The sequence below is a fragment of the Sciurus carolinensis genome, chromosome 4 (genome assembly GCF_902686445.1).
Source record: "Sciurus carolinensis chromosome 4, mSciCar1.2, whole genome shotgun sequence".
Lineage (NCBI taxonomy): Eukaryota > Metazoa > Chordata > Mammalia > Rodentia > Sciuridae > Sciurus > Sciurus carolinensis.
In genome coordinates, this window is record NC_062216.1 from 17,065,825 (window position 1) to 17,084,776 (window position 18,952).

Genomic DNA, 18,952 nt, shown 5'->3' on the forward strand with positions numbered 1-18,952 from the left:
GAGGGGGAAGGGGATGGAGAAGGAAGGAGAAGGGGAAGGGGAAGGGGAAGAAGAAGGAGAAAGAAAAAAAAGAGAAATTGATAATATCCAATATTGGCAAGGGGCAAGGATATGGGAAACCTGGCACTATTATACATTATTCGTGGAAATAAAAATTGGGTTGGTCCTTTTTGGAAAGCAATTTGATTATGAATTAAAACTTAATATATATATACCCTTTAACTACAGAAATATGCCTTAGAATCCCCTTCCTCAGAAAAACACCAAACTATGGGTACAAAATTACTTACTGATATTGTGAACATAATTTCAAATAACTGGAAACGACCTAAATGTCCACCAAGAAAGGAGTGCTTATAAAATGCTATACAAGCATGAAAAACAATAGAGTGGATCCTGGCATACTGACATGGGAAGGGCTCCATCACAGTGGGTGAAGAAAGCAAGCTGCAGAATTAGAAGAGTTTGACCTCACTTTTGTAACCTCACCCCCAACCCCCCATGAAAACATTTTTATATATTATGTCTAGGTGTATAGATACACACACAAAACTCTGGTTGAGTTTAGGAGCGACTTCACTTTTTATTCTATCACTTAAGTGTTGTTTGAACTTCTGTATTATTCCCAAAATAAAATAAAATACTGGATAGAAGTTAGAACACGAATAAAAAAGACTTCTCTGCAGAAGGCGTGTGAGCAAGGGGAAAAGACTAGTCTCCCTACTAAGCGAGCTCTGGGTACCGGCGATGTGGACCAACTCTAAGATCTCGCCCAACTCCCACTTGACGACAGAACAAAGCTCCCGAGAGCCGCTGCAGAAGTGGACGCGCACTCACATGTCGTACAGCAGCCTCCCGGCGGTGGCAGTCCTCTCCGCGTTCCGCTCGATCGTGTACATCTCATACTGCAACACACAGCGGGCCCCCGTCACCACCATGCCCGGGGCAGGGTCTGGACCACCGCCCGCGTCGCTGGCGGGCCTTCCCTGAGTGCCCTGCGGGGCAGGGAGGGCCCGAGAGCAAAGCATCACTGGGTGAAGTCGGGACCGCCCTGCTGGCAGCCCTGCCCCGGGGCGGAGCGGCGCCACCTGGGCTCGCTCGCACCGGTGAGCTCCCAGGACTGACTGGGATACCGTCTCAAAAGTAGGAGGCGCCGGGCAATGGCTGCCACGGTGATGAATGAATGGGCGAGTGGCCTTCCAGGAGCGAGACGGTGCTGGGCAGGCGGGAGAGTAACACCGCACGGCCCCACGGACCCCACTAGACCCGACCTCTCCTGGGCTCCGCTGCGGCCCAGCGCGCCGCGGAGGGGTGTGGACTGAGCAGCGCGGGAGAGCGGGAGGCGGGGAGAAGTGCGACGGCAGGGGCTGCGGGCGCCGCACGGGCCCGGACCTCACCTGGATGTTAAAGTCAGTGGGGTAGAGGCTGCGGGCCGTGATCAGCCACGCCTTGGCTGCCCACAGGTCCTGCGGCACCAGCTCCCGGGCTCGCTGCACCAGGAACTCGCTGTCACCCTGGGCCGACATGACCCAGGAGCCAGCTAGCCGTCAGCCTAACACCGCCGGACCTTCCGGCCCCGAGACTGCTACCACCGCTGCCGCCGCGGGGAGCCACTGCGCATGTCTGGAGACGCACGGAGGCGCACGGAGTGGAGCGGGAGCGTATTCCGGGCTTTGTGAGCAGCCGCCTGCGGTTGGCTCGGCTAGGTTTCCTTTCCCGAGAAACGCTTTTGGGAACCGACTCTGCAGGGTCACCTCAAAACTCTGGATAAGTGGATTTCATTCTTGCGGACTCCAGGGTAACCCCTGGTCAAGTCAAGGAGCATGCGCAGGACCGGTCTCACAACTTGGTGCGGTTTTGCTCTCGGCTCGGTCCGCGTTCTTTGCTCAGTCTTTGGGGTCGTGGAGGCTATCAGGCAGGCGGTCGGCGGTGACTAGGTGTCCCTGGAGGCCTGGAATCTGGATATTAGACCTGGAAAAGTGTTTGAGAGGAAACGCAGAGGGTATTGGGGAGGCGGGAAGGAGTGGGACTGCGCGTGGGGAGCTTCTTTACCCAGGCGGGTGCTGAAACCTCCCGGGACCCCAGATCCTCGAATTATTTTCCCGGTTTATCTGTGCAAAAGCCTGGGGCTCGACTGGGGGGATGGGCTTTCAGCGTTTGGAATGGTGCTTTTTCTCTTTCCTAAATCCATCCACTTTTGAGACTTTTTTTTTTTTTTTTAACCTTTATTCCCTGATTTCCCCATGCACTTACTGAACAGGTGACTTTTTTTTTTTTCTTTTTTCTTTTGGTGGTGCTGGGAATCTAACCCATGACCTTGTGCTTACAAGGCAAGCACTTTGCCAACTGAGCTATCTCCCCAGCCCTGAACAGCTGACATTTGGAAAGTTGTTTTTGCTGGACGCTTGTGAGAGCTACAGAGATGACCAGATCGCTGACGCAGCAAGGGTTTTACAGTATGACAGACGCGGGACCAAGGGAAAAGTAGCTATGCAATTTGAATTATCTCCTGTACCCAGAATTACAACAAAGATTCACAGGCAGTTTTTACTAATTTACAAGACAAAGCAAAACAAAAAAAAAGGAAACTTCACATGGGCCTGCAGTGTAAACATTTTGTTTCTGCTTTACTCTTGAGTCGCCCTGGATTTGAGGAGCTGCAGGTCTGGTCCATAAATGTCTTGTGATCAGCTGAAACCACTTCCCTACGACAGCAACTTTCTTATCACCACCAAGACCCTGCCTGACAAATCCTGAGATAGTGATCAACTAAATGTTCCTTCACTTTGATCAGGAGTACTGGGGCTATGGGTATTTCTGGCCCCTTTTGTCTATGTATTCTGAAAGTTTATGTCAGTGTCCCCTAAGACAAGGCTGGAAACATGTCCTCTTTGTCTTCAAAGTATAACTGTAGTGATGAAAGTTCCTTTTCTATTTTCTGCCATCGCTTTTTCTGTTTGGTTTTTAGAGTGGTCTGACATGATTAGATGGGAGCCCAGGAGCCAGGTTATTGGCCTACAACTCCTGGAACAAAATTAGTGTCACTTTCACCAAAACTTTACATTTGAGAGAAGGAAAAAAAATTAATCTCTGTGCTCTGGTGAGAAAGCAGTATTCATGGGTGAATAGGAAGAATGTGCCACAGAGTGAGTTCTGAATATTAGACTTTTGATTTGAGTTTTATGTGCAAAATTGAATCAACTTCTGTTGCCACTGTCATATGAAAAGACCAAGAGATAAAGATTTCCAAGCTGATTTGTTTAAAATAAAATGGGAAATTGCTGTGTACTTACATACATGAAAAAATATATTTTAAATAATTTATTACTATTTACTGTAATATGTAGAATATCTAATTACAATAATTTACAAATCTAAAGTTTGTGGTGAATTAGTGTATAGTTTTCGACGGAAGTATCAAAAAGTGCAGACATAGAGGAGCAGATATCATGTAAAGCACCAGTGCTGTCAAATCCATTAATATCTAAGCTCTTTTATTTTGCTATTATTAAGAGTTGTGGGGGCTGGGGAGATAGCTCAGTCGGTAGAGTGCTTGCCTTGTAAGCACAAGGCCCTAGGTTCAATCCCCAGCACCAAAAAAAAAAAAAAAAAAAAAAAAAGAGTTATGGATTTTTTGGGGGGAGTTACTGGGATTGAACTCAGGCGTGCTCTACTACTGAGCTATATCCCCAGCAAACTCCAAGCCCCCTCACCAGGCTAGAGTCTCGTTCAATGGCTGAGACTGGCCTCTAATTTGTGATCCTCCTGCCTCACCCTACCAAATTGCTGGGATTAGCCACCCAGCTAATGAAGTTATGAAAATTTCTAAGACTTCCCCCATCACTCAGATTTTTTTAAAAACTTGATTCTGTTTCATTAGTATCCTCAATGATTGCAAAGGTCAGCTAAATTTTGCTAACCTTTTGCATTAACTTCATCCTGCCATGATTAATTCATTGTGGTATCAGCACTCCAGGAAGCTTTATGGTTTCCAGGGTGCTATTTGCTTTTCCTCTTGATGCCAGGAACCCTAAAAGTGTGATCTGTAGGTCACTCAATGTGAGTTTGATTCCACCTAACAGTGGAATACTTTTGACTTTCTAGAAAGGAAGAAAATATTTTTTGCCTTAGAAAGTGTAGATCATATAAACAGATTGTAGCTTAAATATGTTTTCATTATTTCTCTGGTTTTAATAGGTAAAATGTGTTATGGTTTGGATTTGAGGTGTCCCCCAAAATCTCTTGTGTTATTGTAGGAGGTGAAATAATTAGATTGTGAGATTGTAACCTAACAAGTGAATAAATCCATTTGAGAGGCTAATAATTGGAATGAATTACAGGTAACTATAGGAAGGTGAGGTGTATCTGGAGTAAGTAGGTCACTGGAGGTATACCCTTAAGATTTATATTTTGTCCTGGCTCCTGGCTGTTGCTGTCCCTCCCCTCCCTCTCTCTCTTTCTTTTCCTCATATCAACCATTAGATGAGCACCCTTCTTCTGCAGGTTCCTTCACTTTGGGCCGAGAGTGACGAATCCAGCCAACTATGGACTGAACCTCTGAAACTGTGAGCCAAAATAAACTCCTCTAAGTTGTTCTTGTCAGATAGTTTGGTCATGGTGACAAAAAGCCAACCAACAAAAAGTGTTGTCAGAATTTCCAAATGGCAGAAATGACTGATGTGGGTCATTGAACTTTCAGGTTTTCATCTTAAAATTAAAAAAAAAAAAAAAACAAGAACACCTGCACACTTGTTCCTGAATCTTCTATGGAATAACCGTTGTAAAAGAACAATTTTAATTTAGGGGATAAATCAGGAAACTCTGGATGTATTTAGATTTTTTTTTTTGGCCAGTAAACAAGATAAGATTTATGGCTATTTTCTAGCCAGCTTCCTAATTTCTAGTGGCCTCCAGCTAAACATTTCTCCTCAAGTTAATGCTGACACCTCAGAGATCAGAAGGGTGATCCCACACGCAGGGAGTCCACTTCTGGCTTTATCGTTGTGTTCTTAAAGCCTTTCGAGAGAATCTGGGCACCTAGCTCAGTTCTTCTCTATGACAGCAGGGCACATGCAAAGTGCCCAGCATCCATCACCTAGCCTCGAGTTCCTGGAACTCAGTTCAGTGTTTTGTATTGAACTCTATGTTGTAGTTTGGATCTGCAGTGTCCCCCAAAAGCTCGTGTGAAAGGTTTGTCCCAGCGCAGCAATGTTCAGAGGTAGGGCTTTGGAGATGTGATTGACTCATGAGCGCTCTGACCTCAGCATTAATCCATTATGGATTTATAATTTGAATAGACTACGAGGAAGTGCTAGAAACTGTAGAAGGTGGAGCCTGCTTGAAAAGAGTGGGTCCTTGGAAGTATCCCATCAGGGACTGTATCATGTCCCCAGCCCCTTCCACTACTCCACCCTGGCTTCCCAGCTTCCACTCTTCAAATTACCAGCTTAAATCCTTCCTGGATGCTGAGACTGACTTGGAACTGCTGCTTTAATAAATACATGTGGGGAGGTGAGTTCTACTGGAGAATAACAAACGTGTGCGCATTGATGCTGTAACAGATTCAAGGTTTGGGTATGGATTTAGGCTTTCAACAACTATTCCAAGCCTTTGTCATTTCTGAACCTTGAGCAGATGACCGTGTCTTTTACTGGGAAGATTGAAGCCATTGAGCTTTAGTTTTGGAGACTGTATTGTTTAGAAACTAAGCGTTCCCAAGAAGCTCATGTGTGAGACAATGCAGGAATTTTCAGAGGTGAAAAGTTTAGATTGTGAGTTGTGATCTAATCAGTGGGTTCATCCACTGATAGGGATTAACTGGGTGATAACTGTAGCAGGCAGGATGTAGCTGGAGGAGGTGGGTCAGTGGGGGAGTCACTTGGGGGTTTGCATTTTGTTGCTGGTGAGCAGAGCCCACATTCATATTCTCTCTCTCTCTCTCTCTCTCTCCCTCCCCCCACCTCTCTTTCCCTCTCCCCCTCCTTCCCTCCCTCTCTCCTTCCTGATTGCCATGTCCTGAGCTGCTTCTCTCTACCAGGGCCACACAGAGGCTGCTGTCTATGAACTGAGATCACAAATAAACTTTTTCTCTTCTAAAATGGTTCCTGTCTTTGGTCACAGCAACAAAAAAACTGACTAAAATAGATATCCTACCCTATTTCTCTTAGAAGACAATACACTTGGTCAGGTGTGTGTTCTTTGATGTCCCTGTTGTCTGACGTCTTGTTTGCAGCCAGCTGTTTGCTTCCTCATTGGCTACCATCCTCACCCAGAGCTTCTTTCAGTTCTTCCCTCGGTATGCTTTTGTTGTCTTCACTGTCGCCTCTCCTGTGCCCCAACACTCCCCACTGCTAGCCTCATATGGCAGGAAATCTTCTCTCACCCCATCTCTCCTTGTTCCAACCTTATCTGTTTATTTATCTTTGTACTGGGGATTGAACCCAGGGACGCTTAACCACTGAGCCACATCCCCAGTCCTTTTTTATATTTAGAGACAGGGTCTACTAAATTGCTTTGAACTTGCTGTCCTCCTGCCTCAGCCTCCTGAGCCGCTGGGATTGCAGGCATGTACCCCAGGACCCGGCCGTACCATCCTTTACTGTTTTGTAACTGGTGGTTTACCAGACAATAAGCTCCATTTTTTCTATCTTTATGCCATTACTTCCCCAGCAGGGAACAGTGCCAGGCATTATTAATAGTAGGCTGACAATAAAATTCAGGTGAAGTTTGAATTCTTTGATCTTTTGTTAACACATTTGCATAAAGCCTCTAATTTTATTACAGATTCAGTTCTGTCTAGTTTCAAAGGAATAAAAAGGTTCCTTTCATTCAAAGGCAAAATTCTCACCTAAGCTCAGAATCTCATACTCAAAAGATTCTGCCTTATCAATTGATCCCACTTCTATAGCTTCAATCCATTTTCCTGGTTTCTTCCAATAGTAGATGTGTTTTTATTGGGTTGCTGTAGTTTCTCATTAATTATAGTAGATTCTGTGTGCTATGGTTTGAATGTGTACCCCCAAAACCATGCATTGGACACTTAATCTCCAATGCAACCATTTGGGACCACAGGGCCTAAGAGGAGGCATTTAGGTCAAAAGCACTTACACTCATGAATGGATTCACGCTGTCTTGAAAGTTCGACCACCTACTGATAGGGGATAGACAGACGGAAGTGGTAGGAACCTGAGGTTATAGGAATAATTCTATAAAATGGGTCCACTCTGCTTACCCACACATACTTTCTTTTCCAAGAAGCAGTTTACCTTCAGCCCTGCCTGGCCTAAGTGGACAGGACATGTTACATTCCTCAGCAAAGTACCTGTTATCTGCAGGAAAAATGTAGCCCCAAAATAATACCTATAAGAGGAACCCATGTTACCTAAAGGGGGAGAATTTTATGACCCTTTTCATAGATCAGATCCCCAAACTCAAGGAGATAAGGATAATTCCTCCTAACAATAAAACCTGTAAGACTATATGGTTAAGAATTTATCAGCATGGGCCAACGAGACCTAGAGTTGTCATGGTGGTAGGGCTTGAAAATCTGATGTCATTCTGCTGTCAGTCTAGTCAAGAGGTGGAGCTGGCGAGACTCTCTGGAAACTTCTCTGGGATCCCCAATAAAACAGGGGTGCAGGAGAGGCATGCTGTCCCTCTCCTCTCTGAGAGGCCCACTCTCTCCTTTGAGAGGATTCCCTTTTGCTTTTACTATCCCTTCAATAAACTCATGCCAGCTACTCTGAGTGACATGTCTGAAATCATGAGTGACATGTCTGAAATCTTTCTGACTTGATCACAAGGGTTTGAAGGGTGGGGGTCTTCATACTACCTTAGTTTCTTGGAAGGCCCCAGCTCTGTAACACCACGTCCCCCCAACATACTCCATACCCCCCGTGTGATGCCTTCTGCCATGTTATAATGCAACAGGAAGCCCATCACCAAATTCCAGAGCCTTGATCTTGGACCTCAGCTTCCAGAACTGTGAAGAAATACATTTCTTTTCTTAAAAAAGTCACCCAGTTTCAAGTTTTTGGTTATAGCAGCTCTTAGCTTCCTTGAGAAGTTAGCCATGGGGGTGAAAAGGTTAAAAAGTGTTTAGTGCCCTGGCCTCAAGGGAGAGGGGTTGCAAATATGTAGCATAACTATGTTCCTCCTCTGATAGATCAGGTCATGGCTGGATTTGTCTGAGACCACGTCCGTGCCCAGCTCTTTCCTCTTCTTTACCCTATACCTCTGTCCTCCACCATAGGTTCTTCTTGAAGAACACTTCCTCAGTAAATCATGGGCTCCCAAATCCCTGTCTCAGTCACTTCTAGATAACCCAGCCTAAGATAATAGTTATTACTGGACATGGGAGTTACAGGAGGTGCCTCAGCAAATCCTCTGGATTCCAGACATAGCTCAGGTCATAATTTGAGTAGTTTGGATATGGTGGCATGCCATGGATTTCTAGTGTTCCATTTTCCCCTTGATGTATCCAAGTATGGGGATCTCGGAATTTCATTATGAGAGTTTTTCCATCACCATATGCCTTAGCCCATTTAGTGCTGCTGTGACAATACTACAGACTGGGCAATTTATAAAAAACAGAAATGTCCTGTCGCAGGTTTTGGCTGGGGAGTCAAAAAAAAAATGGTGCTGGCATCTGATGAGAGTCTTCTTGCTATGTCCTCATGTGGCAGAAAGTTGAAGGGCAAGAAAGGACAAATCCCAAAGTCTCACATAACAGAAGAGAGACCCCATGCCCGCAAGAGACATTCATCCATTCACGAGGAGCCCTCTTGCCTTAAACTCTCCTGAAAGTCACCATCTCCCAGGACTGTTGCATGGGAGATTAAGTTTCTAACAGAAATTTTGGAAGGGATGCATTCAAACCATAGCACCACTGTTCTTACCATTTGTTATGTTAGCCGGAATTCCAAGAGAAAAACAAAGGTATAGATGGTCCCAAATATATAATGGGTGACCTAGGATTTTTTAAAACTTTACCAAGGTTGTTGGGGCAGGCCCAAAATGGCTGTAGTTAGGTTCCTTGCCAAGACTTCCAGCAGTCTATGCTATATTGTTAGTGTGTAGACAGGACTGGAAACCAGCTGTGTTATAGAAGCACTGTGATTCAGAAGACAGAAGAGAGAGACAGAGAGGGCAGGGCCGGACTCAGCCCTTCATCAGGAACTAATTCCCACAATGGCAGCATGAATCCATTCATGAGGATAGGACCCTGGTGACCTAACACCTCTCAAAGTCCCCATCTCCCAACATAGTTGCTTGAGGATTAATTTTCCAACACCTTGGAACATCCGACCATACCCACTTTCTTCTTCCCCTTTCCTTCCTCCCCTTCCTCCTTCTCCTCTTCCTCCTCCTTTTCAGTGGATGATGTAAAGTTTTCAAAAATATGTTTACAATAAATCCAAGCCTACTTTCTCAATATCACTGTATCATTTCATCAGTAGTGTGGGTCCCTTAAAATAACAATAATTATAATTCTTCTCTCCCATCCCTTGTACATTAGTTTTACTTATATAAGCATAAATATACATAATCAGGTACCTATGTGCTTTGTTATTTTGAACAAACTGTCATCTGATAGATCAGTTAAGAATGATAGAAGTGTTCATTTTACTTTCATTTATTCAATCTTCAGTGTTCTTCTTTACTTTACATAGGTACATGATTCTAATTTATGTGTTTTTCTCTGCCCCTAAAAAACATCTTCTTTTAGCATTTAATATAAGTCAGGTGTACTGGCGATAAATTCCCTCAATTTTTGTTTAAGAGTGTTGTTATCTCTCCTTTACTTTGAAGGATACTTTCACAGGGTCCTAAAATCTACATTGGTGACTTTTTTCTCTCAGCGTTTTAAATGTTTCACTCTACTCCCTTTTTGTTTATATGGTTTTTGAGGAAAATTCAGATGTAATTCTTATCTTTGCTCTATAGGTAAGGTGTATTTTTTCTGACTTTTCAGTATTTTTAAAGTTTACTATTCATTTTCTGTAATTTGAAAATAATTTGACTACGTGTAGGTTTTTTTGTTTGTTTTTGTTTTGTTTTTTTTCTGTTACTTTTCTTGCTTCATGCTTTCTGAGCCTCCTGGATCTGTGGCTTGATATCTCACAATCATTTGGGAACATTCTTAGTTGTTATTGTTTCAAATATTTCTTCAGTTCCTTTCTTCTCTTTCTGATATTCCCATTATGCGTGTTACACCTTATGTCATTGCCCCACAAACCTTGGATATTCCTTTGTTTTTCAGTCTTTATGCTCCTTGCTTTTCAGTTCTGGGTGTTTCTATTGATATATCCTCAGAGATTTTTTTTTCCTCAGCCATAACTAGTCTACTAGTAAGTCCATCGATGGCATTCTTCACTTCTGTTAGTGCTTTTTATCTCTAACATTTTTTTTTCATTTCTTTTTCAGGATTTCCATTTGTATTTATATCTCCCGTCTGTTCTTGCATACTAGCTATTTTAATAGAAAGAAGCCCTACATATTAATCATAGTTGCTTTAAATTCCCTGTCTGTTAACTTCAACATCCTTGATATCCACATCTGGTTCTGATGGCTTGCTTTGTCTCTTCAAACAGCATTAATTATTTTTTCTTCTTAGTGTGACTTATAATTTTTTCTTGATAGTGGACATGGTATATGAGGTCCATGGAACTTCTTTAAAAAGGTCTTTAGTAACATATGGTAGGGTGTCAGGGGAGGGGAAACAGCCTATGGTCCTACAATTAGGTCTTGGTCTTTTAGTGAATCTGTACCTCTGGACTGCGAAGCTCACAGTGGTTCCCAGTTTTTCTCTCTTTTAGGTGAGACAGGATGACTAGAGTATGCAGGGAATGGGAATTTCCCCTTCTCCCATGTGGAGGGCAAGGTCTGACTGGAGCTGGGTATTTCTCTCCCCCAAGTCAGCTAGGTTTTGATAAAATCTCAGAAACTTAAGTTCAGTTTAAATAGCTTCTCTTGAGGGTAGACTTTGTTAAAAACAACAAAGTGCTTCTGTTTATCTCAAAAGAACTATTTCCCCCCACCAAACCAGGAGATTCACAGCAATAAATAACAAGAGGCCCAGTTTACCTGTCTTACCAGTGTAAGCACTGAGATAAATAACTTTCCTGAGATGACCAATCCTCTTTTGTTGCCTGTTTCTGCTTTCTTCATCTCCTCTGCTCAGCTCATCAGAGTACTCGTTCTCTTTTATAAAATGAGGTACTGCCCAATATTAGAATCTCATATAATAGTTAGATTTTTGAATTAACTCCATTGTAATTTTTTTAAACATCCCTTTCAATCCCTTGGTAACTGCTTCAGCTGGAGGGGTGAAACATTGGTGGTGTCAAGTGACCACATGACTCTCTCTGCTCCTCTGCCATCAGAGCATCAGTGATCAGAACCCCCAGCGTTTGGAGAACAAAGTCCTTATTGTCCACCCCAGTTCCTGCAAGCCACTCTTAGAGGCACTATCCCTGCGTGCCGCAGGGCGGGAAGTGGGGGGATGCACGATTGTTTGTGCACTAGTCTGACATGGATCAAAAGCAACCATGATCTATTGGCCATTTTCCCTGCAAGTTCCAACCTTTTGAATAGACTACAGAATTTGAAATCCTTGCATAAGACAGATTCTGCCTGTACACTTGTCCTGAGAGACAGATTCCTGGTACTTCCTGCTCTTCCCACCTTCTCTGACTCCAAGTTCCTTTAGCCTTACATTCTGGTATGGCTCATTTTAAATGTTCAGTGTCAACATTCTAATTTAACATTTATGAAAACTGATGGCAAGTTGAAATTTAGAATCATTGCAAGTCATAGGTAGAAATTAATTTTTAATAATTAATTTTTAATTAATTTATGGATTTCTTTAGGTTATTTTTCAGATTATGTAAGGACAAAAGAAAGTATGATTATGTGTATAAGTAAGAGATACAGCAAACCAATAGAGAATATATTGTGTTCTTGTGGAATTATAGCTTTAAGATCATCCTAAAACCATGGGTTTGCCACTATGATGAAAATAAGAAGGTGGCATAAATTTAGATTAAAAAATTTACATGATTGTATGGTGGCATCTATCATTGGGACAGAGTGCTCTGGTAGAGTCCTCATAATAAGGAAAAAATATCCTAAGATTATTTTCCTCTTTTGCTAGGCCTTCTTTTATGACTTTACTCTAGTTTTAAATTAAATTTTTAACTCTGTGCATCGTTTATAAATTATCATGCATTTTTTTGTGACTACAACAATACCTGATGCTTCATAATGTATAAAGAAAGGAGCTTTATGAAGCTTAGTATTCTAGTGGCCAGAGAGTCCAAATAACATGGTGCTGGTGTCTGGTAGGAGCCCTCTGTGTGACAAGATGGCAGATGGCATCACATAGCAGAAGTATGTGCTCAAGCATACAGAGGAGATCATGTGGTGGGAGAGGAAGCAAGAAAGCAAGCAGAGAAAGTTGAGTTCACTTTAAGAAACCCATTCTGGGGGGAACTAATCTAGCCCCACAATACCAGGCCTATTCCTGCGACAGCATTAATCAACTCATGAGAGTTGAGTCCCATTACTTAATTACCTTCCACTAGGAGGCCTAGTGGAAGGGTCCCATATCTTTCAATGTCATTGTTGGAGAACAAGCTTCCAATGCATGAAACTTCTGGAGGCAAACCATTTTCAAATCACGGAAGTGTTCCCAATCAGATGGCAATTTCTTTGAGTCAACTATCATATTTTAATTCTTTTTTTTTTTTATGTCATGTGCCATTGGGTACAGTTGTTATTCATGTGATAGTTAGTAATTATTCAGGGCATGAGAAACCTAACACCTTTTAACTTGTGACTTGTTAGATGGAAATGCTTTTATTTTAAAAGATGCTACATTACTAAGAGTTCTGGTGGGAATGAAAGTAAAAATTCCTCTAGATACAGGAGTGATATTGTCCTAGATTGGGGTCCAAATTCTCTCATAAATTTTATTTCTACTGAATCCTATTTGGTATGTTAATAATTCATTGACATGTATACAGGTTGATAACTTGATGTTTTAAATTTTGTTCTAAGTCATTAAACAAAACAAATGAAACCATTTCAGATTGGAAAAGGACACTATTATTCAATTTTAACTGTAGAACACCTTGTAATAGTTTGAGAATCACTACCATAAATCATCCAAATATCCCATAAATTTAACAGTTCAGCATTCAAACTTTATTCCCTAGAGAGTATCTTTTGCAAAAACCCATTGCTTTTATTCATTAGAATTGTGCAACATTTAACTTTCTTGAAGTAATACATAATCATTATAGGAAATTAGAAAAGGACAAAATAGCCCAAGAAAACAAATATAAATCACTTGTAATTCCATCATTCAGAAATAACCACTTTTACCATTATGGAATATCCATGCAGTCCTTTAAAAAATCTTTTTCTCTGCTTACATCCTATACTTTTAAAGAGAAAGACAAGCAATCCAATAGAGAAAAATGGGCAAGAAATTTGAATAGTTACTTCATAAAAAACTACTTCTAAATAAGTAGTGGATCCATTAGAAATAAGGAAAATATAAATTAAGATGTCAAAAAATACTTCTACATAGCCATACAACCATTGGAATTAAAATAGACTAATGAGTACCACTAACAATGTAAAGCAGTGGAACTCACAGTTTGTTTGCCCCTGAGGAGAGTGGCAAATGGTTACAAGCAATTTGAAAAACTGACATTATCTCCTAAAGCTGAAGATCTATGTATTTCACCCAGCAATTCTGCTTCCACATACTAACTCAACAGAATGGTATGCTCCTGTGCAATACAAGACATATAGAAGAATGTTCGTAATAGCATTAGTCATTTATTATTTACGAAGATTAAATGTTGCCAAATGGCTATCCAAACAAGTTACGGCAAACTGGGATCCTATCAGCTCGTAGAAGATGGCCAAATGTGTTCATCCTCTGCAACGGCAGGTATTGTCATCTGATTCATCTTTTCCAATTTAATCAACCACAGTCTTTTTTTTTTCTTGCCTAAATATGCTTTTCTTTAACTCTTATCATGGTAGAACATTTTAAAATATGTTTTTTGGCCATTGTGGATTTTCTGGGAAGTATCTTTGCTCATTAAAAAAATTGTAGATCTAAAAAAAATTGTAAATCTAGATTTAAAACAAATTTGCACTTATGTTTCCTTATTAATTTAAAAATATTATTAGAAAACAGAATCATTAATCTTCTGCTGTTACACGCATACTTTTTCCAGAATGCCCTGTAATCTTCTGAAGAATTAAGAAATAATATTCTTATTGTGAAACAGAACATGGATATAGAAAACCACATAAAGCAAAGTATAACTTAGTGGCTCATTCTAAGGTAACCATCCTTACACCTACTTCACTGGTAAAGAAATAGAGGTTTCCTCTCCCCAGAAGCCCCTTCCTATGCCCCCTCACTTCCCCTGCAAGTACTCACTATCCTGATTTTTAAAATAACTTTCTGTGGGCCAGGTGTGGTGGTGCAAGCCAGTGACTCGGGAGGCTGGGACAGGAGGATTGCGAGTGCAAGTTGGAGGCCAGCCTGGGCAACTCAGCAAGACCCTGTCTCCAAACAGAAAACAAGAAGGTCTGGAGTGAAGCTCAGTGGTAGAGCGCCTTGGGTTCAAACCCCGGTACCACGATCAATAAATAAATGGAAATAAAAACTTTCTTGTGTAACCATATAGTTTTATTGCCCAAGTGTGCATCCCTAGACATTGTAGTTTTGTATCATCCATTAAGAATTAATATGGACCCTTTATTTATTATTTTAAAATTAAGATATGACACACATGCCATAAAATGCACCCTTGTAAAGTATACGATTCAGTGGTTTTTAGTACATTCTCACAGTTCTGCAACCACGATCACTACTCAACTTCAAAACATTTTCATCACCCACAAGAGAAACCCATTAGTGCTCATTTCCTGTACCCCATCCCTGGGAACCACTCATCTACTTTCTGTCCCCATGGATTTGCCAATTTGGGGCATTTCATATAAATTGGAATCATACAATCTGTGAATTTTGGGGTCTGACAATATATTTTTTTCAAAGTTCACAGTGTTGTACAGCATGTATTAGTGTTTCATTCCTTTTTATGGTCAAATAATATTCCATTTTACATGTAAGACACATTTTGTTCACCCATCCATCAATTGCTCAGGACTTGTGTTATTTCAGCTAGTATAAATAATGCTGCCACTAACATTTTAATACAAGTTTCTGTGTGAATGTATGTTTCAGTTCCTTTGGGTCTATCCTTGGGAGGTGAATTGCTGGATCATGTAGCAGCTCTCTGGTAACTTCTTGAGGCACTGCCAAAATGTTTTCCACAGCAGCTGCACATTTTGCATTCCCACCAGCAACGTAAGAGTTCCAATTTCCTTGCCAACCTCTGTTGCAGTGATTTGTCTTTCAAGACTCTTTTTTTATTCTACAGTGCCCCCTGCCCAATACCCCTCCCCATTTTATTCTAACAATTTGTCTATTGAAGAAACCAGAATGGGTTGATCTGTAGATTTCCCCCACAATTTGGATTTCGCAGAGTGTATTCATGGTGAAGTTTAAAATGTCATCTCATTTCTGCAAATTGGCAGTTGTATCCTGGGACCAGATCGCACTGGGTTTGATGTATTTAGCATGGAATATGTTCTTTCATCAAGAGGCATGTGATGTCTGATGGTGTCTTTTATTGGGATCTTTGCAGCTGTTGATTCTTCATGCCTAGATCCATGAATTCACTGGGGCTGAGAATGATGATATTCAAATCCTAGCATTTCTCTTTCATTTGTTGGCTGGAATATTTTATAAATATAATTTTGGTTACCCTATGGTACAGTATATATAGGGGACAGGGGATGGTTCACATTAGAAAGAAAAAATAAATGCTGTATTTCCTTTATTAACTAGTTTTTAAAGGTAATTAACTGGTTTCCTATTCAAATCTGAAAGTGATTAATTTGATTTTAAAATATGTTATTGATTATGAATTCTTGAATGGAAGTGTATTTGATGGATTTCAACCCCTTGCCGTTATTACCCTTACTGGGGGTCTTTTGTCCCATCTGTGGCCAGTGAAATGCTCTTGAAGTTGACTGCAGGAGGTGTTTGGTCTCAACACTACTAGTTTTTCACAGCTTCGTTTTCACATGACATAAAAAGGTGGACCCAGGCCATCTTCTAACTCTTCTGTTTTCCCTTTTCCTCAATAAACCTTTTGTCTTTGTTCATTTGTTTCTGTTTCGCTTTGCACTTCAATGGGAAATTCCTTCCTGTTTCAGCTTCTGCTCTCAGGATCGTCTGCTGTGCCTAACAGTGCCTGTCTATTAGCTATTTTATGAAGTCACTCTTCTCGGGTCCATCAGACCTGTGCTGCTTCCCTCTGCTTCCTCCTGTGAAGATGCTAAGACCAGACAAGTATGTTGGCAGCTGGTGGTTTCTCCCGATCTGCATGTATTTTGGGTTTCGTGGGGATACCTGTAACCTAGGGTTGCTGTTAACGTTGGCCGTGGTTTTCACTTTACTGTCCAGTTTCTCTGTCTGTATATTCTGTGGTTATTTAGGAAGTACTAAAATCTGTGTCCTCTCTGCCACCACCATCTTCCCAGAATCTTTTATGGTGTTTTTTTTTTTTTTTTAACCCACTGAATCTTGAATTTTAATGTAGTCAGATTTATTAATCTTTAATGTTATGTTTTTATGCGTATGCTTATATGCTTGGAAGGGCTTCCTCCATTCTAAGCTCAGGGTAGTCTAGCAACTATTTTGAAATACTTTATTGGGTTTTGTTTTTATACATTAAAAAATTAAATCCATCTGTAATTTATTCTGGAGTTTGGTGGGATTTAGGAGTCTGCTTTCAGTTTTCTAAATAGTCATTTCCTGTCACGAGCACGTCGTAACACTTGCGGCCTGTACTGGATCAGGAACCGGGTAGGAATAAGATAACACTCACGTAGCCGGTTGTTGGTCCTCAGATGAGGTTTTATTGATGCTCGGTTCACAGCAAACGGCAATCAGTCAACGGAGTAACAGCATGCAGCGACCAGGGGCCTCGAGCTGGGGAGCACTATCTTGTCACTTGTCAACGGGACATAGTGACAGACTCTGTCGGTGGAGTAGTGCCCGCTTGCTCCTGATCAGTCTGCAGTTTATATAGTCACATCAAAACAAGTTCACACATTACCTAATTTGTTTTTCAAGTCCTGAATTCTGCAAATTCATCTAGTAAATATTTTTACCAGTTTTACCATTAAAACTAATGTAAATTTGGTGTAAACAAACTGCCAAATGTTTTTCTCAGTGACTGCATAGTCACTGTGTGCGTCACTGCTCGTGACTTTACTTATCTTAACGCTACACACACATTTTGTTTTGATCTATCACAGCAAACAACATGTTTTTTATAAGTTTCACAAAATGGGGTCAGAAAGCAAAATGGGAGTTGTTTGGTTCACTTCAGCAATGTTCCATACATTTCCCGAACCATTTATCCCATGATCTCCAAACTAACGTAAGAGATCTTGTTTATGGTGGACTAATTACTCTTTGTAGTAGGTCAATTGCTAACCTCTCCTATCATTTCTGTCAGTATATTTCTACAACCATACCACGCTGTCTTAGCAACCAAACTCCATCATCTTCCATATCTGGTAGGGGCAAGAATCTTCCTTTTATTTCTCCTTTTTGACATGTTCTCTCCCTTTCCTTTTGCTTATTCTTTCAGATGAGTATGAGAACAATTTCATCTGCCCCGAGGGTAGTTTGACTGGAAAGGAAATAATTTAGTGAGAAATGATATTTTTGAAACATAGGAACTTTTCCATTTAGGGAAAGGTATTTCTTCATTGATTCTAGTCGTCTCTTGTAGTCCCAGTGAAGACTCAATTTTTTCCTATAAATCCTCCAAATCTCTTCTCGAGTGAAAAATTATAATCCCTTAGCTCCTTCTAAGTGGAGGACTGGTTCCGAGAAGATGGGCTGTGGACTCCCTGATGGGTTAGAAGTTGGGAAGCTGCCCAAGGGAAGCCTGCAGAGGTGGTGGACAAACCTGCCGGGCTCACCACCCACCCTGTGTCCTGTGGCTGGCTCATTCTGGGAACATAATGCCTGAGGGCCTGATCTCCTGGGCCCGGACACCCCTGCTGCCTTTCCTCAAGGTCACGTTTCCCACAGGGGGTTCCCAGTCGATGGCAGGGTGAGCTGAGATCCCATTTTCCCTGATACAGCCCTTGAATCCTAATACCATGTTTATGTCCTCTTCTTAGAGGACCTGAACTAACACATAGAGTTTGCAATTCCATATCTTAAAAATCATTAGAATTCTAAGAATTCAATAAAAACGTAAGCTACGGTTCAAACTATGTTCCAGGTAAGCAGTTTTTCCAAAGCCAAAGAGCTAATAAGCAGTCGAGCTGGTGATCAAATGCAATCTGATTCAAAGCCCCTTCTCAGGTCACCTTTGTGGTCTGCACTTTGAAGGGCAGTAAATATCAGTACCATTGGGCTGTCATGGAGGCACCTGTCAACAAAGAGAGGAATTTAAGGTGGTAAAGAAGTTGGGGCTGGAATCCAGAATGTGAGTGCCAGGGGGCGTTTAAGGAGTTGTTAATCATTTTACTCAAACAATGGCCAAAGTTTATTGGTGGCAAGGGTATTTGGTCTTTCTAAAGGCAGTTTGGAAATGTAGGTATGCAAAAAATTTAAATGAATGCATTTTGACTCATCAATTCCTGACTGAACCCAAATTTCCAGGACTTCTAGAAATTTTTGTTAAAGAAATTAGAGAGTAGGGGCAATGAGAGGAAAGAAAGAATTAAGAATATGTGTATTTGTTCATTTCTACTGGTTGTCTAATATTTCATTGAATGACTGTATTGAATTCACTTAATCATTTTCATTTGGTGAAACATTTACCATTTC

General features: G+C 41.3%; 1 protein-coding gene and 1 long non-coding RNA gene across 8 annotated transcripts in view; one reads left to right on the plus strand and one right to left on the minus strand.

Moving 5' to 3' along the window:
* Ints10 (integrator complex subunit 10) overlaps nt 1-1,608 on the minus strand; it is a 34,253-nt gene extending 32,645 nt beyond the window's left edge. For all 5 annotated transcript variants that reach the window (XM_047550837.1, XM_047550835.1, XM_047550838.1 and 2 more), the window contains exons 1-2: nt 1,398-1,608; nt 838-905 (exon numbers count right to left, since the gene is read on the minus strand). In XM_047550837.1, coding sequence (XP_047406793.1) covers nt 838-905; nt 1,398-1,526 — 197 coding nt within the window. In that variant the 5' untranslated portion in view covers nt 1,527-1,608. The remainder of the gene's footprint in view (nt 1-837; nt 906-1,397) is intronic.
* Nucleotides 1,012-14,539, plus strand: LOC124983509 (uncharacterized). Of its 3 annotated transcripts, none has more exons than XR_007108452.1 (4): nt 1,012-1,849; nt 4,504-4,565; nt 5,298-5,511; nt 13,788-14,539. It is a non-coding gene; the product is annotated as an uncharacterized LOC124983509 (long non-coding RNA). The 3 variants fall into 3 exon arrangements; XR_007108453.1 differs by lacking the exon at nt 1,012-1,849 and having other exon boundaries at nt 3,795-4,565; nt 13,788-13,963; nt 14,256-14,539; XR_007108451.1 differs by lacking the exon at nt 1,012-1,849 and having other exon boundaries at nt 3,795-4,565.
* The last annotated feature ends 4,413 nt before the right edge of the window (nt 14,540-18,952 follow it).